The sequence below is a fragment of the Schistocerca serialis genome, chromosome 7, assembly GCF_023864345.2.
Source record: "Schistocerca serialis cubense isolate TAMUIC-IGC-003099 chromosome 7, iqSchSeri2.2, whole genome shotgun sequence".
Lineage (NCBI taxonomy): Eukaryota > Metazoa > Arthropoda > Insecta > Orthoptera > Acrididae > Schistocerca > Schistocerca serialis.
Window position 1 is genome coordinate 631,988,655 of NC_064644.1, and position 24,765 is coordinate 632,013,419.

General features: G+C 37.1%; 1 protein-coding gene across 1 annotated transcript in view; it reads left to right on the forward strand.

Moving 5' to 3' along the window:
• Window positions 1-24,765, forward strand: part of LOC126412425 (uncharacterized) — a 217,093-nt gene that overhangs the window by 24,724 nt on the left and 167,604 nt on the right. Inside the window, exon 4 of the mRNA XM_050082020.1 lies at window positions 12,712-12,825. Within this exon, the coding sequence (XP_049937977.1) occupies window positions 12,712-12,825 (114 nt within the window). The remainder of the gene's footprint in view (window positions 1-12,711; window positions 12,826-24,765) is intronic.

The following is a 24,765-nucleotide window of genomic DNA, read 5'->3' on the forward strand; positions in this document are numbered from 1 at the left end:
ACGCCAGTTTTCTTTCTCCTGATAACGACGTCCTCTTGAGTAGTCCCCGCCTGGAGATCTGAATGGGGGACTATTTTACCTCTGGAATATTTTACCCAAGAGGACGCCATCATCATTTAATCATACAGTAAACCTGCATGTTCTCGGGAAAAATTGGAGACATTGGAGAGCTGAATTTGGAATTCCACCACCAACAAGAGTAACAATTCTAATAATCAGAGATAAGTTTGAAATCGAAGAAACAGTGCACAATGAGAAGAAGAGACATAGCGGACGAAAGAGAAGTTCAACAGACAACGAGGGTTTTGATGCAGTAATCCAGGCATACACACGATCCCCGAAGAAGTATGTGAGGCAATGCTCTCATGGGACTGGGATCTGCAGAAGCAGGGGTCATACAATTTTGCCATCTCAGAACTTTAAGCCTTACATTCCAAGACTTCTCCATGCTCTTAACGAGGATGATCCTGATAGGCGAAGCGAATTTTGTGAGTGGCACATTAACAGATGTGAAGAAGAGCAATGTTTCCAAGATCGAATTATTTGGTCAGATGAAGCGACGTTTGAACTTGATGGAGCAATTAACAACCATAATTGCGTGTACTGGGCCAGGGAGAATCCATATGTAACTGAGCAAAGGCATGTTAATCTACTAGGAGTAACAGTCTGGTGTGGTCTGTCTTCTAGAGGGTTAATCAGGCCGTACTTCTTCAACAACACTGTCACGGGTGACTCGTACTTGGAAATGTTGTAAATGATAACTCCTGGTCTTAGCGTTGTGTCTGGAATGGAAGATTATTACTTTCAACAGGATGGGGTGCCACCTCACTTTCACCTGGATGTGAAGGCATTTCTCAATCATACATTCCGTACCAGATGGATAGGACGAAGATGGAGTGTGGAGTATCCCGCTCAATCTCCAGATTTAACTCCTCTAGACTTCTTTCTTTGGGGTACTCTCAAGAATACAGTTTACACTGTGAGACCACACACACTGGATGACCTTAGAGAGCAAATTAAACAAGTCTGTGCTGCTATTCCATTGGAAACAATAACATTGGCATGTCGCTCAGTTGTAAGTCTTTGTCGACAGTGTATTGCGATGAACAGACACCACTTTGAACATTTACCATCTTAAGTCGGGCCATGAGGCACCTAGTACCACTAAAATTGTATTTCTAACCCCTTTCATTAAAGAGATGTTCAGTTTCAAAGAATGTATACATTATTTTGGGACATTCTGTATTTCTTATAACTACCAGGATGCCAACTATTACTATAATATTTTGGGCCAAATAACTCTAGCATTAACTTTTCCTGTGTGCTGGACAACCAGTACTTCTTAAACATTTCCTGAAAATCATTCCAAGAAGGGAATTCTGCGAATGACCAGTTCCTCATTTAGCATCATCCTCTTCCAAATAACTCGGGGAAAAATCAGTTTTTTGGATTCATCACAACACTTAAGCAGGGACTTATAAAATATCTTTAAAAACATGTAGAATGTATATCTGCCTCTGGGTTTAACTTAATACCTCCAGTTTAAATATTTGCATAAGTAGTATCCAATTTATTATTAAAGTCAGATTTTAATTCTGCAAAAACCTTGAATAGCTCTTCCATCTCATATTGGCATATGGTAAAACCATAACGAGTTTGCACCTAATATTCTACTGCTGCTAACTTGAGGCTAAACAAGTGCTGTATCGTTATAAGAGGCACAGGGGAAAGCTAGTGTGCAGGGGTTTACTCCAATTCACTACTACCAATGTCACATCATCATAACACCTGTGCTTAACATACAAAGGATTACACCATAATATAATTGTGATATTAAATCTAAATTAAATGCTCCAAACTTCATCAGTGTAGGCTTAAGTATATTATTTTTAACATTTTAAGGTCTCAGAATGATCAAATGAATATGAAGGGCTTATTTCAATAGTCGTACAAGTCCATTTTTGTTCATTCTGAGATACAGAGTCCTAAAATTAAATGAGCGCTGAAAAATCTGCAGTTGAGATACCAGAAATATTCAATTATACTATTGAAATAAGCCCTTCATATGTCAGGCAAAATATACGACCTTAAGAAAAAATAGTGGCACTAAATAATAGAACTAGAGAGCTTAAAACTGGTCATAATATACAAATGCACATCATGTACATCACAATCAAAAGTTATTTGGGTTTTTATGAAAAATTAAAGGTTCTAAATACTAGACTTAGAAACATCCTCAGTAAGATGTAAACATCTTCTATATGTAGCACCAATAAGTTACCTCTTTTGGTTTTCAAATTATTTACTAAAAACCAAATTTGAAATGAAGTCCTTACTCATAATTGATTATCATTTGTATTTGTAATAGAAAGTTGTACCTACAGTACGCGATTGCAATAGTGCAGTAATACAGCTATAGCAAGTTTCGAGACAGTTCATAAATAACTATGAGAACAAGGAATCTTAAAAAGGCTGTTCAGAGGTCTTGTTCTACTGTCGATTCCGCTTTAAAAAATTGTAGCCAGCTAAAACATTTTAATAACTAAACCAAACTTAATTCTATTTATATACAAATTGAGAAGATTACAAATTGTTAAACAATTATTATTAATTAATACGTGTCCGAGAAATGGGCCTTTTAGATTCTGACCCTGTCCCTAGGACGACTGATACCAGATGTTCCCTTTGGTGGTCCACTGTGGCCATATATAAATATGGCCAGAGAGGCAGTTAGGAGAGACACTTTGAACCAGGATATCAATATGTTCATGTCAGTCAAATGCCTGCTTGCCTGGTGTCTTGGACGACGTCAGAGCTTGGCAGAGTTGAATGCGATTTTCCATAAAAGCTGGAAGTGAACCTGTGAAGATATTCCACTGTCCTGGTTCCCTTAAATTTCACAGAAGTAACTGTGTGTCGCCCACAATGCTGACAAAACCACGTGGCAAGTGAGGAAATTATTTTTCCGCTATATTGGCAAGGAAGTAACTTTTGGTGATTAGAAATCAGGATGATATACCATTTTACTTGGAAGTTCCCACAGTGGTCATCTCTGCACTGTTAATAGTGCTGTTTCTGAAACGATTATTATTATTTATTTCCTTCACTTTCTCAGACGTTAAGTCCGGTTAAAAATGGAGTGACGCGGACCTTGATCAAGCGTCACTTCCTTTTAACTGTACGGTATGTGTTATATTGCATTTAGGAACTTTCGGGTAATTGAACATGTATCAATAATTACGGATTTCTGTATTTGTATATATATGTTTGGATGTAGCTGTATTGCATTGATGTTCTGGTGGATATTGTGTGGTATGTCTCCTGTAGTTGATAGTATAATTGGTATGATGTCAACTTTATCCTGATGCCACATGTCTTTGACTTCCTCAGCCAGTTGGATGTATTTTTCAATTTTTTCTCCTGTTTTCTTTTGTATATTTGTTGTATTGGGTATGGATATTTCGATTAGTTGTGTTAATTTCTTCTTTTTATTGGTGAGTATGATGTCAGGTTTGTTATGTGACGTTGTTTTATCTGTTATAATGGTTCTGTTCCAGTATAATTTGTATTCATCATTCTCCAGTACATTTTGTGGTGTATACTTGTATGTAGGAACGTGTTGTTTTAAAAGTTTATGTTGTAATGCAAGCTGTTGATGTATTATTTTTGCGACATTGTCATGTCTTCTGGGGTATTCTTTATTTGCTAGTATTGTACATCCGCTTGTGATGTGATCTACTGTTTCTATTTGTTGTTTACAAAGTCTGCATTTATCCGTTGTGGTATTGGGATCTTTAATAATATGCTTGCTGTAATACCTGGTGTTTATTGTTTGATCCTGTATTGCAATCATGAATCCTTCTGTCTCACTGTATATATTGCCTTTTCTTAGCTATGTGTTGGATGCGTCTTGATCGATGTGTGGCTGTGTTAGATGATACGGGTGCTTGCCATGATGTGTTTTCTTTTTCCAATTTACTTTCTTCGTATCTGTTGATGTTATGTGATCTAAAGGGTTGTAGAAGTGGTTATGAAATTGCAGTGGTGTAGCCGATGTATTTATATGAGTGATTGCCTTGTGTATTTTGCTAGTTTCTGCTCGTTCTAGGAAGAAATTTCTTAAATTGTCTACCTGTCCATAATGTAGGTTTTTTATGTCGATAAATCCCCTTCCTCCTTCCTTTCTGCTTAATGTGAATCTTTCTGTTGCTGAATGTATGTGATGTATTCTATATTTGTGGCATTGTGATCGTGTAAGTGTATTGAGTGCTTCTAGGCCTGTGTTACTCCATTTCACTACTCCAAATGAGTAGGTCAATATTGGTATGGCATAAGTATTTATAGCTTTTGTCTTGTTTCTTGCTGTCAATTCTGTTTTCAGTATTTTTGTTAGTCTTTGTCTATATTTTTCTTTTAGTTCTTCTTTAATATTTGTATTATCTATTCCTATTTTTTGTCTGTATCCTAGATATTTATAGGCATCCGTTTTTTCCATCGCTTCTATGCAGTCGCTGTGGTTATCCAATATGTAATCTTCTTGTTTAGTGTGTTTTCCCTTGACTATGCTATTTTTCTTACATTTGTCTGTTCCAAAAGTCATACTTATATCATTGCTGAATCCTTCTGTTATCTTTAGTAATTGGTTGAGTTGTTGATTTGTTGCTGCCAGTAGTTTTAGATCATCCATGTATAGCAAATGTGTGATTTTGTGTGGGTATGTTCCAGTAATATTGTATCCATAATTTGTATTATTTAGCATGTTGGATAGTGGGTTTAGAGCAAGGCAGAACCAGAAAGGACTTAATGAGTCTCCTTGGTATATTCCACGCTTAATCTGTATTGGCTGTGATGTGATATTATTTGAATTTGTTTGGATATTAAGTGTGGTTTTCCAATTTTTCATTACCATGTTTAGGAACTGTATCAATTTAGGATCTACTTTGTATATTTCCAATATTTGTAGTAACCATGAATGGGGTACACTATCAAAAGCTTTTTGGTAATCAATGTATGCGTAGTGTAGCGACCTTTGTTTAGTTTTAGCTTGATATGTCACCTCTGCATCTATTATCAGTTGCTCTTTACATCCTCGTGCTCCTTTGCAACAGCCTTTTTGTTCATTAATAATTTTGTTCTGTGTTGTATGTGTCTGTTTAATGACTGAAGTTAATATTTTGTATATTGTTGGTAGGCATGTTATGGGGCGATATTTAGCTGGGTTCGCTGTGTCTGCTTGATCTTTAGGTTTCAGATATGTTATTCCGTGTGTAAGTGTATCAGGGAATGTGTATGGGTCTGCAATGTAACTGTTAAATAATTTAGTTAGATGTGAATGTGTTGAGGTGAACTTCTTTAACCAGAAATTTGCTATTTTATCATTTCCAGGGGCTTTCCAATTGTGAGTAGAATTAATTGCTTGTGTGACTTCATGTTGCAAAATTATCACTTCAGGCATTTGTGGTATCATCTTGTATGTGTCTGTTTCTGCTTGTATCCATCGTGCATGCCTGTTATGTTGTACCGGGTTTGACCATATGTTGCTCCAGAAGTGTTCCATGTCTGTTATGTTTGGTGGATTGTTTATTTTAATGTGTGTGTTATCTATTGTCTGGTAACATTTCTTTTGGTTTGTGTTGAATGTTTGGTTTTGTTTCCTTCTATTTTCACTTTTTTTGTATCTTCTGAGTCGTTTGGCTAATGCTTGTAATTTCTGCTTCTTTTCGTCTAATTGCTCTGTCGCTTCTTGTTGTGAGATTTTACCTAACCTTTTTCGTTTTTTTTTCCAAGATTTCATTTCTTATAAATTGTGTTAGCTGTCCGATGTCTTTTCTCAGTTTTTCTATTTTGATCTGTAGCCTGTGTTGCCATGCTGGTTTTGTGGGTTTCTTCTGTGTGTTGGTTGGTTCTGATCTCTGCCTAGTGTGTATATTTAGTGTAGTGAGTGCTCCTATATAAACCAGTAGTTGTAACTCTTCCATAGTTATGTTTTCATTTATTTTGTTGTGTATGATTGTGTTGATAGTTTTTATTGTTGTTTCGACTTGTGGGTTATTTGGTGATCTATGCAAGAATGGTCTAATGTCTGTATTTGTGTCTTTGTATTCTATATATGTTAGCTGAAATTTTTCTTCTATATCTAACATCTGTGTCACTTCGTGTTCTATTTGTGCTTGTTCTGGTGGCTGTCTTAAGATTTCGTTTTCCTCTGATTTTTTAATTGGTGCGTGTTGTTCTTTGTTTGTTTGCTCTGGGATGTTTGAGTCCATTACTGTATTTTCTTCTTCTTCTGATTGCACATTATTTTGTTCCAGTATTTGTTGTACTTGTTGTTTGATGTTTTCTAATTCTGACTGGGGTATCCTGTTATTTTTTATTATTACACGGATCTGATCAGCTAGTCGTTGTTCTGTTAAAAATTTTAATTCTGGGTATCCGGTAATAAATGTTGTGTATACTTGTGATCTGTATCCAGTTGTGTTGGTTCCTAGGTTTGTTGCTTGGTAATAACAGAACATGAGGTGTCGATTAACTTCATCTGACCATCTCATCCTCTGTCTTTGTTTTCCTTCTAGGGTGGTTGCAGGAAGCATATCCTGCAAAACACCTCTATTTGGATTTAAATCATTTTCTAGTTGGCTAGCAGTGTCGTTACCATTATTATTATTATTATCAGGGATATTATTATATTTTGTACATGTGAACTTTTACAGAATATAGCAATCAGTTAAAACTCAAAAGTTTTACTAATAGCCGTAGTTCCTGATCCTGCTGAGTAAACAGCAAAGAGGCATATTTTCTTTCAGTGAGCATAAAGAGGAATCTGGACTTGCAGACTGGAAATTATGCTCAGTATGTTCTCCACTACTTTCTGCCAGACTGCAAAAGTAGTTTCCAGGCTCTTGTAAATATCAAAGGAAGGTGTAAAGCATGCACACAAAATTTAAGTGCTTATTCATAACTACATAACAAAAGAAATGACCATTTGAATATTTACCTGCGACCCCATGAACTGTCAAGCTGGTGTATATATATTTCGTTCAACGTCTCTGTTTTTGGATGTAGACACTTTTAAATTATTTCACAGTAGGTACTACTGTCACAAAAAAGTAGTATGAATTAAGTACAGCTCACCACAGTTGCTGTGCAGCATGGTGTGTAGCGGACACTGATGGCGAGCTGGATCACTGTGCCAGGTGGACTCCATTGCTTCTCAATTCTATGACATAGTTGTGGAACCAATGAAACAGTTTTAATCCTTAGAAATTGTGATTGACGATCTTCCCACTCATTCTTCAACAGCAGAGTTGATGGCTTTAATAATTACTCATCAACCAAGCAGGTATTCCAAAGTTTCTTTATTGAATTGCTGGTAATGGCTCGTGTGCTACTGTAATCTCAACTATTGGTCACATAGTTAAGAACAACAACAACAATATTTTTCGATGAAACCCCCTTCATAATCGTTATTTTTTCCTGGGTTTCTGTTTATTTTTCTTATTCAGATTTACAGCACAGAAGTAGTCTGGGCTCTTCAATGAGTTGTCAGGATGAAGTGTTTTCCCTTTTGTGAGACAGTATGTTTAGATTACGGCCATTATTTCAATTTCTGATCTACTTCTTTATTGAGTGTTCTGACAATCATGTAATTCTTCTTTAATGTGGACTAATTCCCCACTGCACCTCCTCAGGTGATGGAAGCTGTAAACTTTGTTAATTAATTATTAATTAAGATCAACCTCTACACAATTCTCATATTCTTCTAGTTTAAGATAGACCTTCTCTTTCAGCCACTTTAGTGAGACCTGTGGTACCTATGAAGGTAATATACTAAAACGTCTTGTAACTAGACACTTGTAACTACACTGCGTTTTCTCTAGTTGTTTATGTATCTGTTTTTAATATTTGATAAGTATTATGTTTGTCCACAAGCTGCCTTAGGCTATACTGGTGGTGGTTTTCTTTTAAAGCAAGGGACAACTGTGTATGAAGAGACATGTAACTATTAATACAATTTACTGTTTGGAATAAGGCCCACAAGATGTTTCAGTTATGGAAACAGCTAATGCTCTACTTCTGCTACATTTTTTTTTCTCCAGGAGAATCACCCCACCCAACAAAACCAAATCTTATATAAAAGTGAAAGAATGCACAATATGAACAAAGGTACAGTTTTTCAGAAAGACATTTATGTAGTTTACGCAACAGATAAAATCTGCATCCATATACATGCCAAGTAGTTTTCCAGATATTCATTGGCATTAAACCAAGTATTTGATAACTTGAAGGACTCACCGTTTTGTAGTTTCAGTTTGTTCACATCTTTTCCAGAATTTGCAGTCATTGTGTCATCTGCATCATGTACAGATATACATGACAAATTACTCTGAAGATCATTAACAAACATTGCAAATGACAGTGACTGAAGAATTGATCCTTAGGCAAAGGTTCCAAGTCGTGGATGCCATAATGCCTTGGTATCTCCAGTTTACTAAATCAAATACATTACTCAGATCAGCTAGAGTGCCTTCAGTAGATGTTTTTGATTCAAAAGAAGCTTGCACGAAAGAAATAACATTTTCACATCTTTGAATATGAACCATTGGGGCCTGAAACCACACTGAGACCTAGTGAATTATAAACAGTGTGTATAAAAACAATCATCTGATTTCGCACATCAACATTTCTGAAACTAAAAATAAAATATACAATGAACTTTGTTTTTTGATGAATGGGATACTCAAAAAGTTTTTTTGACTTAAAAGGTCATATTTTTTTATTAAAGTTGGGTATGGAAGTGAACATCTTGTAGCAATCACTTGGGAACATCCAGTATGCTAATGAGGAAGTTATCTGCTTGAGACAGCATTCATTTTAAAATCATTTTTGAATGAGTAACATCAATTTTGAAATCTTTTTTGAGCTATATTTGTGGCTCTGTAGCAAGATCTAGTACACGTATGCAAGCTGTCATGCCACCTCACATTAAATTAGAAGTAACACTGAAACATCTGGCAAACTGATGTCACTGCAATATTTGTATATGTTTGTTTCACTGGTGCAGCACTTATTTTGTAATCAGAATTTATAAAGCTGTGGAGAAAAGTAATCACTCAGTAACAGCGCCAATATGAACACTGTCATATTTGCATAGGATTTTAATGATGGACAAGAGTAGTTTTAATTCTCTAAAGTTAAAAATAAACTTCTATTTCACCATAATACTTACACTCAATGACTAAAGCAAGACCTTATTATCATTATACTGAAATAAAAAATACCTTTACAGTATTGAGTGTTCTGCTGTAATATGAACTTCGACAAGTCCATTCTGCCAGTAACGATACTGTTTAATCATTTCGTCGCTTTGAAAGATGATATGTTACTCTGATACAAATAAATGATTATAAAGAGTTGTTGAATGTTAAAAAGATGTCCCTGTCACATAGTTTAAGAATATTTTGTCACTTTAGAAGGTATTCATTTACTTAGTTGAAGAGCAAGCACATTATTTTGGTATGACGCTAACTTTTCACGTAAATAAACAAACGATTCTAGATCTGTGCTGTTGAATGAATCAGAGTAGAATGAGAGCAGATCCACTAATCATAGTTGCTGAAACTTGTAGATGATGGTGGAGGAGGTAGAACGCCACTTAACTTTCAAAAGTTAGGTGTAAGTTGGTATAACAACATGCAAATTGCATGTTTCCACACGTATGTTGAATTATGGGAGTGGTAGCAGGGGATCTACTTGTAAGAAATTCATGCCAGTAGAAACCCAGCTTTAGAGCCAGGTATGGACTTCTGATTACCAAGGGCAGGGGAACTGGCCTTTGTAGCATTGTGACAACAAAATGAAAGATTAAATTTGTGTTAAGTAACATTAACATCATAGATAGCTTTTTCACACTTTCTGCTTCTACCTAATTTTATGTTAATGATAATCCAAGGAGATGGGATAGAGACCATGATGTGGAATATGAACTAGAAATAATTAAAAATACAGAAACATTATAATTAAAGTTCAACTTTCAAACCACTATAGAAATAACACCACTGGTCAGAATAACTTCAAATTGATATGGAATATTATCGGAGAAGGGGGAAAACGTATGGCAGAAGAAAAACAAATAGTTACAAAATGTAGCAAAAGAGGGCGCTGTAAGCATCATGATTTAATAGTGATCGACTAAAAATGAAGGATGAATCATACAACGATACCTAAGGTGTATGTTTGACTTTAAACAAACTGTACTACTCAGTGTGCATAGGTGTACAGTTTTGATACTGTTAGTTAAGTAAGCCCATCCACCATGGCAAGGTCATATCACATAAGATGGGAAAAATCAATTTTTAATGTCCTGAGGTCAAAACCGCATAAAAAGCATCACTCACATTGGTTTTTAATTGTTCTGAGGCATAAAACCACATAAAAAGTATCAGTCACATCGTTTTTTTAACTGTCCTGAAGCCAAAAACCGCATAAAAAGGATCAATCACATCGGTTTTTAATTGTCCAGAAGCAAAAAAGCACGTAAAAAGCATCAATAAAAATCAAATCGTATTATTAATTTCCATGTGACTGGCGCAAAACATGTGCAGTATGCTGTCCACCGTTTGCCACAACACTATGCCTATTCACACACAGTTCAGAAAACATCATTCCTGTGAAACACAACTAGCTCTTTATTCACCTGAGCAGCAATGTAGCAGGGCATGTATACACACCCACAGCAGCGAAAGGCAAGATGATGATAATCTGCATAACTTGTCATGAAAAAGACACTTCCACTTTCACATGGATGCTGGTTGTCATCTAACTTGGGAACACCCAGCTTATGGTGTGCATGTAGATATACTGCTGCCATGATGTAATATCATCTGCACACTCAGACAGAGAAAATACAGTAGCCTTGGTCTGTCTCTTTATGTTTTAATTGTTGTTGACAATGATGATGATTTGATGAAGATGATGGTATCTTCAGACTGGCTTGATGTAGCTCTCCACATGGACCACCTTGTGCAAGCCTCTTCATCTTTGCATTACCACTGCAACCTATATCCACTTTAATCTGCTTACTGTATACAAGCCTTGTTCTCCCTCTACAGTTAGTGCATTACATTTTACTGGGTGCATTCTGTTTTCAGACAACAGACAAGGGAATAGTGATAAACGGAGATCACATCTTTTCTTTCTTTATTTATTTTTCTTTCTTTCTTTCTTTCTTTATTTTTCTTTCTTTCTTTCTTTATATTTTTCTTTTTTTTTTATGGTTGATGCAGCTGCTGTGGATCTCTTTTTAAAATTGTATTTTGCCTGATTGATTTCTCAGTCTTTCAAAGCTGATGCTTTAATGTTTTTCAGTGTGCTTAGCTCATCTCTGTTTTGTCTGATGTTCATTGCCACACATACAAATGTATACAGGTTGGAATTCTAAATTAGGGTGTTTTTGCTAAAAATGAGAATGTGTTTGCAGGACATGCTGTAGGGATAAAAGAGTGAGACCTTGTGACTCCGAGAGATTTGTAAAGAAATAAGAACTGTTTCTTCTCATTGACATCGGGGACTTATAACATGGGGGATGTTTATAGGGAACCATTATTGCACTCATTATTTTTGCTCACTTAAGGCTCCAATTGTTTCAAAAAATAATCCAAACTTCACAATCAGCAGCAACAAAAGTTATGAAGTATAAGAAAAAACAAATAGGCCATTGGACCTAGTAGGTAGAATATGGACACCATGATGAAGGCAATCAAGAATTTACAAGACAGAGAGAGAGAGTTTCACGCAATGCTAAGCTTTTTCTTTTTATCGTGATCTTTACATCCTGGCGTATTTGTTTATTTTAATTATTTTAACATCTAGCTTATCAAAATATTTTATCATTATCAGTGAAGACAATGTTGTGTGCTGTGTAAACTCGTGGTTTCCTTCAACATTATGTCCATATCTTACTTACAAGGCCAGATACCTTGTTTGTTTTATGTTACACTTTGTAACTTTTGCAGCTGCTCCTAATTGTCAAATTGGAATTTTCTTGAAACAGTTGGGAGCCTTATACATGAGCAAAAATAATAGCTGTAACAATATAAATCCCCAATGTTACAGAGAAGAAACAGTTCGTATTTGTTTACATAGCTCTGTGTGTCACATGATCCTGCCCTTTTATCACTATTAGCAAGTTCTGTAAATATGGTTTTATTTTCAGCAAATGTATCCTCATTTAAAGCTCCATTCTGTTTAGGCACATCTGCTTCTCTATTATTGTACAAAATTGTGACATATTTCAGAATGAAGATAACAACAACAACAAGAACAACAGCTAAAATATCTAATTGAGAAGTCATAATTTATTCTTCAAACAGTTGGAACCTTATATAAGCAAAAATAATAGATGTTATAATAGTTCCTTATAAATGTGCACCTCGTTATAAATCTCAGATGTTACAGAGAAGAAACAAGTCTTATTTGTTTACGTCTCTCTCTAGGTCATGTGGTCTCACTGTTTTATTACCATAACATCTCCAGTACATGCTTTCATTTTAACCAAAAACATCTTTATTTATAACTCCAATCATTTTAGGCATATTTGCTTCTCATCTATTATCCAACAAGTATAACATGTTCAACAAGTAAGATGTAGTGTAAGTTCACATACTCCATATCATGTAACACAGATATGATAACAGTTTGAAATTCTGTTTACAGTACAGAGTTGGAAGGGCACGATATAATGAAATCAATTGCCTATCAATGTATGTGTCAAGGTCTCACTGCAATATTGTGAAGAAAGACAAAGGATTATACATAATAGATGGTGGGGTAAGTTATGTAAAGTAGAGACTCGAAGTTAAAATAAACTGATTACTTTCTTGTAAACATTTGAGTATGAGTGTTTTATTTAATACACATTTTATTATTTAAACTGCTGCATGTAACTTTAAATGTCATATTGGCTCGAGGAATAGGCTCAAACCCTTTTTAATATGTACTTGCTAGATCTAAACAACAGTATAATATAAGAGAAACCAGTGGAGTGAGGTGTGGCATATAGAAACATGCAGTAGAAAACAGTATTCATATTAGCTTTCGAGCTCTTACACTTTCTCTAGAAAAAGTACACATATTTAGGCACACAGACACCCAACTACATTCCTGCAGTGAGACTGGCTGTTGATTATCGCTTATTGAGAGCAGTTGCCTGTGCAGATGGTGGTGGGGAGGGAGGAGAGAAGAATGCACTAGAACTGAGGGGTTAGTAGGATAGTGTGAAGGAGGTCTTTCGACAGATGACTCAGTGTCTGCACAACAAGACAAAAGAAATTCAGAGGGTAGAGTTTGTAAGAGATAGAGAAAGGAAGTGGGGTTGAAAGGGATGGGAGGAAGGGAGAGGAAGGTAGAGATGAAGAGGGAGACAGGAAGGAAGGAGGAAGGGTGGAAAAGGGTAGAAAGGAGGCGGGGGGGAAAGAGAGAATGCATGCCACCTCTGGGGGTGGGGGGAGAGTGCTGGGAGAAGACAGTACATGATCTGGAGTGAAAAGGAGTGGTGAGGACAGAAGAGAGAAGGGAAAAGGTAATGAGGAACTGATTAACGGAGGTTTAGATCACAGGAATTGCGTGAGTGCAGGATGTGTTGGAGAGGGAAGTCCCACCTATGTAGTTCGGAGAAACTATTCTGGTAGGGGAATCCATTTGCTCAGTTACTGAAGCAGCTGTTGAAGTCATTTGTGCTGTGGTACACAGCATGTTTGGGAACTGGATGATCAAGTTTGCAGACTGCCACAGTTTGACGATGGCCACTCATGCAAGTAGACAATTGGTTACTTGTCATGCCCACATAGCATGCTGCAGAGTAATTGCAGCATAGCTGATGTATAACTTTTCGGGTTTTACACATGACCTTGCCTTTTATTGGGTAGGAAATTCTCTGTCTGGACGGGCCCTGGGGGGCCCAAATGGTATCGAGTGATTGCCACAGCAGGTTATAGGTGTCACGGGATGTGGTTGTGGAGGGGCATGTGGTCAGCCCACTGCTGTTCTGGCCATTGTTAGTTTTCGTGACCGTAACTACTACTTCTCAATGAAGTAGCTCCTTACGTGGTTGTCTCAACGGCTGAGTGCATCCCGCTTACCAACATCCCAAGTGCTAGCCAAGCCTGACAGCACTTAACTTCAGTCATCTGATGGGAACCAGTATTATCAGTGTGGCAAGGCCATTGGCCATTGGAAAGGAAATGCTGTCATATATTAACAACTTATTGAATCATTCACTGTTAAGCTTGAGACTGTTGGGAGTCAGCAAGAGTGCTCCGAGGCAAGAAACCAGAGACACACTGTAGGTACAAGCGTAAATCGTAGCTTTTAGGTTACTCTAGGGAAATAGTAATGGAAGAAACTTACGAACTGCAAATGCTTGGACAGCTGTCCCAGGGTATAAGCCATGATAAAGAGAACTAATTAGTATCTCCACAACCATCTACATGTTGTTGTAAGTAGGCGATAATCATAAACAGTTTCTTAGCACATGCAGCAAGAATGACCATTATACCTAAGAACAGCCGCATCAGTAGTTTCTCAGAAGTTAGATTGAGAGGGAAAATGAAGAAAACTGCTGAAGTAGAGGCCTCTGCTCATGAGATAGAAGCCTGCGTCTGCAGGGTGAAGCATGGCGATGTAAAACACTGTTGTTCCTTACCGTACTAAGAAGGGCAGTGATGTTTAGCTTTCAGCTGGATGCTGTTGCTACCAAATGTACAGCTTGTTAGTCTGAATGCTAGAAGCAGTCATCCAGCAGAGAAGAAGAAGGGGAAGGATGCAAAATGGAGTTGGTTGGAGGCACCATGAAGGAGAAAAGCCCCATGTTAGACTGGCAAATGACTGTGACATTCCAGTAGTGTTAGTGGGGTGGCTGCAGAAACATTGTGCTGTCAGAATACTTTCTAAAGCCTCAGGTTTTCGTATTCCAAGTATTTCTCAGTCAGAGTGTTGGGATTACGTGTCGCTCAACACCAACCTTGGGTAATGTCCAATTTAAGTCTGTTTTCTCACTTTTAATGTTGCTCTCAAATGTTTGTACTTAATGAAGCACTGGGTGATTCTTCTTCTGTTCTCTCTCATCTATGTTTATAAATGGTCTTCAGTGTAGTAGTAAAGTTGGAATCAAGTAATTGATTGTTATGAAACTCTAGAATTCCTTGAGTCTCCTATAATATTGTGAAAGGATAGTTGCTACTCACCATATAGTGGAGATGCCGAGTCAGATAGGCACAACAAAAAGACTGTCGCAATGTTGTTTTGTTGTCCACATCTTTGACCCAGCATCATTGCTATATGGTGAGTAGCAATTATCCTTTTCATAATATTGTCATCATTCCATCCTGACTTTTCGATTGTTTGAGTCTCCTACAAGTATCCTCCAAGAGTCCCAAAATCCACGCCACTTCTAGGTGCTCCCTGTGACAGTGTTTGGTGCTGACCCAAGCAGCTACCTGCTATCACTGGATGTTTGTCTTTCGGCATTTGCTCCTGACTGCTCGAAAACTATGTCTCACCTGAAACTCCCCTAAAGTTCTCATACACTTCATCTAGCCTATATCAGAACATTACAATGCATATGACTTGACTGCAGTACGAGGTGGTGGATGGTGGGTTGGTGTATGGAAGTGTCTTGCTCCTGTGTTGACCAGAAGGAAATGACCCATGGGGTGCAGGATTGGGAGCTGTATGGCAAGGATATTCTGTTGGTCTGGTGCTTGGCAAACCACTACTTTGGTTGATGTGGGTATGATTTAAGGTACAATGTCCCTCATCTCAGGGTGTAATGAGAGGTAGTTGAAAACCTGGTGAAGGGTGTGGTTGAGCTTTTTGTTGATCTTTTCAAGGCCAAGGTGATACTAGCAGATCAGCGGAGTGCTGGTCGGTGGCTGGTTAACAGGTTTACTGGTGTTTCAGGAGATGACACAGCAGATCTGTCTGTGGACTAGCTCGATAAAACCTTATTGACAGACAGTATCCTGTTCACATCGTGCAGTGTTCTACTGCCCACGCAGTTTACAGAATATCCGTATCCGTCCCTATTCCAAACCTACTGCGAATGCACCCCATGGGTCATTCCCTTGTGGTTAACTCCAGTGCAAAATATGTCCCACACACCTAACCATCTCCTATCACAGTCCACTCACTGGCATTTCCTAGCCAATAAAAGGCAGGGCCACATTTAAAAGCAACCATGTTTTGTGTCAGCTATGCTGCAGTTACTACCCAGTGTTCTATGTGGGCATGACAAGTAATCAACCATCTACTCGCATGAATAGTTACCTCCAAACTATGGCAAACTGCAAATATGACCAACCAGTTGGCGAACATTTTGTGCACCACAACACAGGTGACTCCCACAACTATTTCACTAAGGGAGCCATTTGGATACTCCCTGGCAGCACTAGTTTCTTATAACTACACAGGTGGGAATTGTCTCTCCACCATATCCTGCACTTGTACAGTCCCGTTGGCCTAAAACTCCATTTAACTGTCTACCACTGCCTCACCTGACCTTTTCCCTTCTCTCATCTGTCTACAGCATTCGTTTCCTGTCCAGATTATGTCCTGCTGCTCCCTCCTCCTGCCTCGTGTCGTGTCAAGTGGGCTCTCTCTCTCTCCCCCTCTCTTTTTCCCTCTCCCCTCCCTCCCTCCCCTTCTTCTCTCCCCTCCCCTCTCCCCCTCTTCTCTCCCCTCCCCCTCTCTTCCCCTCCCCTTCTCTCACTCCCACCTCTCCCTCCCCTCTCCTCCCAGTCTACCTCCCCCCATCTGCCACTCTTCCTCCCCTCCCCTCCTCTTACCCACACCCTCTCCACTTCCCTCCTCACTCCCCTTCCCCTCCCCACTCCCCCTTCCCCTCCCACCCCCTCCCTCTCTTGCCCCTATCCCTCTTCTCTCACTCCCTCCCCCTCCTATATCCTCCCCTCTCTCACCCCTCCCCATCTTCCCCCTTCACCCCTCTCTCTCACCCCTGTCCCCCCTTTCCTTTCCCCTCTATCTTCTGCACTACTTTTGTCTTGGTGTGCAGCCACTGAGTCATCTGTCGAAAGATCTTCCCCACATTAGTCCCACTATCCCTCCTTGCCTTGTGTGTCCTTCTCTACATCCTCAGCACCTGCAGCTGTGCAGGCAACTGCTCTCAATAATCATTAGTCAACCTTTCTATAGTTGTGGGAGAGTGTGCTTGGGAGTTTGTGTGGTTGTGTGTGTGAATATGTGCATTTTTGCTGGAGGAAGGTAACGAGCTCAAAAACTAGTGTGAATAATGTTTTCTGTTGCGTGTTTACATGTGTGATACATCAGTCCTCTACAGTCCTTATTTTATGTTTCAGTTCATCCAGAAATTTCCATTGTTGTTATATGGCAATATGGCAGGCAGTGGGTTATAAATTCCTCTTATTGTTTCAATGTGAAAACAAATTTACTTTTTCAACTGTAACTGCCATGCATGTCTTAAGTTATATTAGATCCTGCCAAATATATAACTGAAGCTGATTCCTTGTACTGATCTCCTCCTATAGCAGACCATAGCAGAGTGAGTGGATTATTGACATTTTTTATAAAACTGTGCTTGAGTTCACTCTCATCTCGAGTATTGAATAATTTCTGTGATTCAGAAGTCCTTAACGTTAATGGCAGATTTCAAAAGAAATGTCCGGAATGTCTATTCCAGTGCCAAACTGTAAATGAAATTCATGAATTTATTAAGTAGCGAACAGACCCAAATCTGAATACAAGAATGTTTTTATTCTGTCTGTATGTTTCTGCAAAATAGAGTACCTTCACTTAAATTTTTAAAAACAATAAAAACTCATAAAAGATGTGTATTCACTATATTTCTGTCTTAAATTACACAATTTTTCGATTTTTTTATGCTTCTTAAATAGCTGTTAAGTATTTTTGCAAAAACTATAGCCCATGTAGGAAGGTGTTATCACACAGAGAAGTGGAGCAGTAGAGAAGTGTGGAGGGGACAAGATTTACGTAAGAAAGGCAGTAGAGAGTGGGCAGTCAAAGTCTGCATTGCAAGGCCTTGTTGCTGTGGGCAACAATCAGTTTCATTTGTTGGTTATGTGTTCCATTGATCATTCTCACAGTAACCATTATGATGTGGAATGTGTCAAGTGCATAATAAATGCATACATGAATCAATTTTTTTATGCTTAAAATTTGTATCATGTACCCCATATCATTAAATGGCACAAAACTCATATATTATACCTATAAATTTATTTATTCCTATTCAAGAATTCATGTATGGTCTGTCAAACATTTTATTTCATCTGGTAATTTATCAAAAAGTTTTACAGCAGCATATTTTACCCCTTCCTGTGCCAAATATAGGTAAAGAAGAGGAGAGTGTAAGTCTTTCTTCCTTCTAGTATCATAATCATGAATGTCACTGTTGTTTTTAAAATGGTCCATGTCATTGAGAACAAATTTCATTACTGAGTAAATGTACTATGAGGCTGTTGTAAGAATTCCTAACCTTTTAAACAGATTCCTAGATGTGCGACTATGAGTCCCACAAATTATTCTAACCTCTTTCTTGTGAACAGTGAATACATTTGCCTAAGTGTTGAGTTACCCCAAAATATAATTCCGTATGACATCAGAGAGTGAAATTGTGCTAAGTATGTTAGCCTACTAATTTCTATATCCTCAGAATTGGCAATTATTCTGATTGCAAAGTTCCTGAACCTAGTCGCTTTAGGAGATCCAAAATATGAATTTTTCCAATTAAGAATCTCATCTATACGTCCACCTACAAACTTAGTATGCTACTGTCTACTGACTTCTGTTGATGTGTTATTTTTATTGAAGGAACTGTATTCCTTGTGGCAGAAAATTGGATGTACTGTGTTTTTTTTAAGTTCAGAGCAAGCCCATTCGCAGAAAAGCGATGAACAACTTTTGCAAATTCATTATGTGTATCATTTTCTATTGGAGTTTCTTTTACTGTATAAATAATGATGCTTGCAGAATCAGCAAATAGTGTCGGGTTAGCTTCTTGTTTCACAGAAGTTAGGAAGGTCATTCATTTATATCAAGAACAGAAGGAGACCCGGGATCAAACCCTGTGGAACACCTAACGTAATTTCACTCCAGTTACATGAAGTGGCAAACTTCCTTAAATCATCTAAACCATAGAAAGAAACTTTTTTGTTTCCTCTTTTGTAGATATGGCTTAAACCATTCATATGCTGTTCCATTTATACCGTAGAATTGCTAGTTCTGTAATATAATGTCATGGTTCACACAATCAGATGCTTAGGATAAGTCACAGAAAATTCCTATTGGCGATATTTTACTATTTAAAGACTCTATTACATGGACAGTGAAATTGTATATAGCTGTCTCAGTAGAACAGCGTTTTTGAAATCCGAACTGTGATTTACTAAGTATCCCATTACTGTTGAGATGGCTAACCACTCTTGAGTACATTACATTCTTGGTGATTTTTGAAAATGCTGTAAGCAAGGATACTGACCGGTAATTATTGACATATGTGGTGTCCCATTTTTCCTAGAGAGGCTATGACAATGACATATTTTAAACTGTCTGGGAAAATACCTTGAGTTAGTGATGCATTACATATGTGACTCAGAACATCAGTTGTAAATTCTCCACATTGTTTTAATATCTTGTTAGAGATGTCATCTACTCCAACTGAACATTTATTTTTCAAAGATTTAATGATTTTCCTTATTTCATAAGAGGTTGTTAGGTGAAAATTAATTTAAGATTTCTCCAAACTGACTCTTCCACGTGCTGCTTGTTTTTTTCTCTTGAACTGTTCTCACCAAGTTTTTTACCTACACTTAAGAAATGGTTGTTAAATACATTAGCTGCTTGTGTAGTTGTTAAATACATTAACTGCTTGTGTACTGTTGGTTAAAATAGTCTCATTCCCCTTAATAGTAATACTAAATACCCCCGCGGTTACTTTTCCTATCTCCCTTCTAACAACATTCCATATTGATTTGATTTTATTGCCCGACTTGTTAATTTCATCTCTAACATATGTATCTCTTTATTTTCTGACAACTTCTTTCAGTATGTTACAATAACTTTATAGTGTAAAATTACTCCTGGGTCTTTACTAATTCTTGCTATCTCATACAGTTTTCTTTTACTTTCTGAAGACATTTTAATACTTTTAGCAATCCAAGGTTTCTTTGAAAAATGGTGTTACATTTAGTAATTTTTTTGGGCAACAATGTTCAGAAGGGGATATAAACCTATCAAGATATATGTTGCATTTATCATTAGCATTTGGCTCATTGTATAGGTACATCTCCCCAATTAACATTTCTTAAACTTTCTTTGAAGTGCTCTATAGGTACTGGGCTGAGCAACCTTACATTGTTACTTAATGGTTTCTGAACTGTACACCCTGCTAGGTTTTGTAAGTTAATCAATTGTGCATCATGGTCTGATAATCCATTTGTCACAGGGAAAGCATGTGTTAGTTCTGCATCCTCTTGCTTTACAAATACATTATCTATTAGAGTGGTACTGTCTTGAGCTATATGTGTAGGGAAATTGATCATTGATTCTAAGTTACATGTCATTAATAACACTTCTAGCTCACTTTTCCTATCAGAATTGCTTAGAAAGTTTATATTGAAATCACCACAGATTAATAACTTCTTCTATCTGTATGATGGACAGCATAATAGGAAGTCAAACGTTTTTTATGAATAGCTCCCATTCTCCTAATGGGGACCTGTGCGCTGTTGCTAATATCAACATTCACTAGCTAGCTGTAGTTCATATGCACAAACTTCAGAGTGCTGATCAACACAAAATTTGCTTACTTCTACAGTTTTGTATTTGTACCCTTGTTTTGTGTAAATGGCGATTCCTCCTTTATCCATGCTAGATCTGCAAGTGTAAGATGCTGAATTATACCCATTTGTACTGACACTTTCCATCCCCACAGTTACATGGTGTTCAGACAGACAAAGTATATCAATCACATTCTTATTTTTGAGATCATCTAAACACACTAATAGGTCATCTACTTTATTTTTTGTTTCCCTGATATTTTGGTGAAGTAAGTTGATAGTACCCATAGCTTTATCTCTATTTGCTGTACATATGGCTTCATTTGTACTATTTTTCTTGATTGTTGTCTGTCTGGACTTTGGCTTTAATCTAAAGAACCTGTTTGCCTGGTCCCATTAACCACAGGGATCGTCCCATGTGTAACTGTGGCCCTCCTTACAGTATCTACTAATAGAGAAGCGACCTTGTCTTTCCCCTTCATATTTAGGTGCAGGTGTATTCCCACTTACCAATAGCATCAACTGGAACAACACTTACATGAGATTTTGCCGGTGTCTGGGGCATCCTGTCCAGTCGTGCCTTATAGCAGTGTTTATCCAGAGCCGATCATGGCATAGAAAGAGCTCCACAAACCCCACATTTGTGTGCCCATTTTCTGCTCCTGTTTTATCCAGGTCACTCCTAATGATTTATCTTGGATTCATAGCCAGGCTGTCTCCTGCTCCTCCAATTATAATAACCTGATGTTCCTTCTCAGAGTTCCTGCATAACTGACCTAAGTTTTCTGTCACCTGGCTAAGGCTAGCACATGGTTTCACAAAACTTGTGACCTGTTACCCTGCGCCTAATTCGTCCTGAAGCCGCTGGCCTACACCCCTCCCATGACTGCTACCTAGAAGCAGGATTCTTCTTTTCCTATTCTAATTTAATCCCAACCTGTTTTTTCCTTTAAGCTAATATTCTGCTTCAACCTACATTCAACTACATCTGGGTGAGACCCTTCCTACATTGCCTCAGATAGCAAGTAAAACTGATGATGTGTTCAAATCTGTGAGGGGAACAACAAATTTTAAAATCTGATTTGATTTGATTTGATTTTTTATTGGTCCAGTTTTATCATACAGCACAAATTGTACAATTGATATTGGACAGGTCAAATATAAGTTACAATAATACATAGTATAAGCAAAATAGTAGGCAAATTAAAAATAGGTACCTATTACAATTAATTTTGTTACGTATTCAGAAATTCTCTGGCAGAATAGAAACAGTGCTTTATTAGAAATGCCTTTAGTTTAGCTTTAAATATTGGATGAGTAGCATTTTTTATTTCCTCTGTTATCTTATTATGTAGTATTACACCAATGTTAATTATGCTCCTCTAATAGGTGGTTGTTCTGTGATATTTTTGATGTATATTTGATTGCCCTCTGGTACCATAGTTGTGTACATTTTTGTTCTGTAGCAGTTTGCTTGTTTTCAGGAGGTAGTCCCTAGTGAACAAGACAGTTTCATAAATGAATAAACTTGGAACATTTAGAACACTAAGCTCAGTAAAATGGGATTTACAGGAGTCCATCTTTTTAAGGCCACAAATTATTCTTAGAGCCCTTGTTGCATTCTAAAAACCTTTACACTATGAATTGAGTATCCCCAGAAAACGATCCCATATTGGACTAGTGAGTGGAACTGTGCATAGTATGCCTGCAGTACTGTTGTTTTGCTTGTTGTAGCCTTTAAAATTCTTAGGCCATAGCACACAGATTATAGTTTTCTAGACAAGTTATTTATATGTGTGCCCCACTTTAAGTCCTGCTGAACCAATAGACCCAAAAATTTTGTGACACTTACATTTTCTAGGGGATCATTTTTTAATTGTGCTTGAATAGACATTTGATTAGTTGGAGGAATTAAATGAAAATCGACACACACAGTTTTTTTTTTTTTTTTTTTTTTTTTTTTTTTTTTTTTTTTTTTTTTTTTTTTTTTTTTTTTTTGAACCACTCAGAAAGTCTTTCCATAGAACTTTCTGCTGTGGACTGCAAAGCTTCTGGATTGGATCCAGTGAGCAATATGCTGGTGTCATCGGCAAACAGGATGGTTTTTGTGGGACTCGTATATTCAACTAAGCCATCCACATAAATCAAGAAGAGTAATGGACCTAAGATTGAGCCCTGCAGTACACCAAGTTTTATTGTTAATTCGCTAGAAAGAAAGGAGTTGTTTCTTATTTTATTAATTTTGTCGAATTCATACTGAAGTGATACTTTCTGCCTGCAGTTTTTTAGGTATGAAAACAACCAGCTATGTGCTACACCTCTTACTCCTTGTCTTTCTAATTTTTCGAGCAGAATGTTATGGTCCAGGATATCAAAGGCTTTTGATAGATGTAGAAAAATACCTGCAGCTAATTTATGTTGATCAAGGGATTAAAATGCAGTCTAAGAATTCGAAAATTGGTGTCTGTGTAGATTTAGACTTTCTAAAACCGTGTTGTTGTACTGTAAGTGGTGCATATTTATTTATGAAACTTAGAAGCCTGTCATAGAAGAGTTTTTCTAGAATTTTAAAGTAGAAACTTAACTGTGACACGGGTCGGTAGTTTGATATTTTTTTCCGAAGAACCTTTTTTTAGCATTGGTGTAACTTTTGCTATTTTAAAAACATCTGGAAATACACCAGTTTTTAAAGAGAGGTTGAAAATTTTTGCCAAGGGGTTTTCTATGTGGTGAGCACATGTTTTTAATATGAAATCAGGTACTTCATCAAGACCACTTGACATTTTATTGCTTAATGATTTAATTTTACTTATAATTTCATTGGGGTTTGTTTCATAAACATACATAGAAGCAGTCAAGATCACTGACTTGCTGGAGAAACTTTGGACTTGTCCTTGACAGTGTACTTGAATGAGGTCTTCAGCTAGTGAAGTGAAGTATTCACTGAATTTTTCCACTATCAAATTTGGGTCTGTGACTTTTGAGTCTTCTAGTGTTAATGATACATTCTTTTTCTTTGGAGCTGAACTACAAGTTTCTTTCTTTATAACTCTCCACGTGGATCTCATTTTGTTAGATGAGTTTCTTATCAAATTGTCATTCCACATAATTTTTGCCTCTTTGACTGCTCTACCATAGATTCTTTTGTAGGCTTTTGAATAATCTGCGAATTCTTGGGTTACTCTATACTTTTTACAACAGTACTGCAGAAATCTGTTTCTCTCACTGGAAATTTTTATGCCTTTAGTTACCCATTGCTTATTATTGTTAGGTTTTACTGTTTTTACTACTTTTGGAAATGCTACATTAAAATAGTGAAGAAAGATGCTCTGAAATCTCATGTACATGCTATCAACATTGTTCTGAGTGGCGATGCTTTCCCAGTTTTTCTTCGCCAGTAAAAGATTGAAAGATTTAATGTTAGCTTCAGGAAAGGTTCTCTTTTGAACTACTTTTTTGGAACTACTACTACTTGTTGGCATTTCTATACACAGCAGCTGTGCCTCATGATCACAATAACCCATGCTCAGTACTCTGCTTGTGAAACTGGAAATTGTGTCAGATATGAATATTTGGTCAATAATGGAATTTGTGCATTCTGTTAATTTTGTTGGGCAGTGTATTGTGGGAATCATATTGAATGTGTTGGTCATATTTATCAAAGCATCTCTGGTGCTGCTGTCTTTGGAAAAATCAATATTGAAATCCCCACAAAGCACTATCTTCATATTTAGTGTATTGATCCTGTTCAGCAGAACCTCTAGTTTATTCATGAAGACTGGCAAGTTTCCACTTGGCACTCTCTATATATGTTAATAACTATGAAATTAAGTGCCGTCAGTTTAGTAATGGAAAGTTCAAAGTCTTTTTCAATTGGGTCAATATAACTTTTACTGACATCACAGAACTTTATTTGTTTTTTCACAAAGATAGCAGA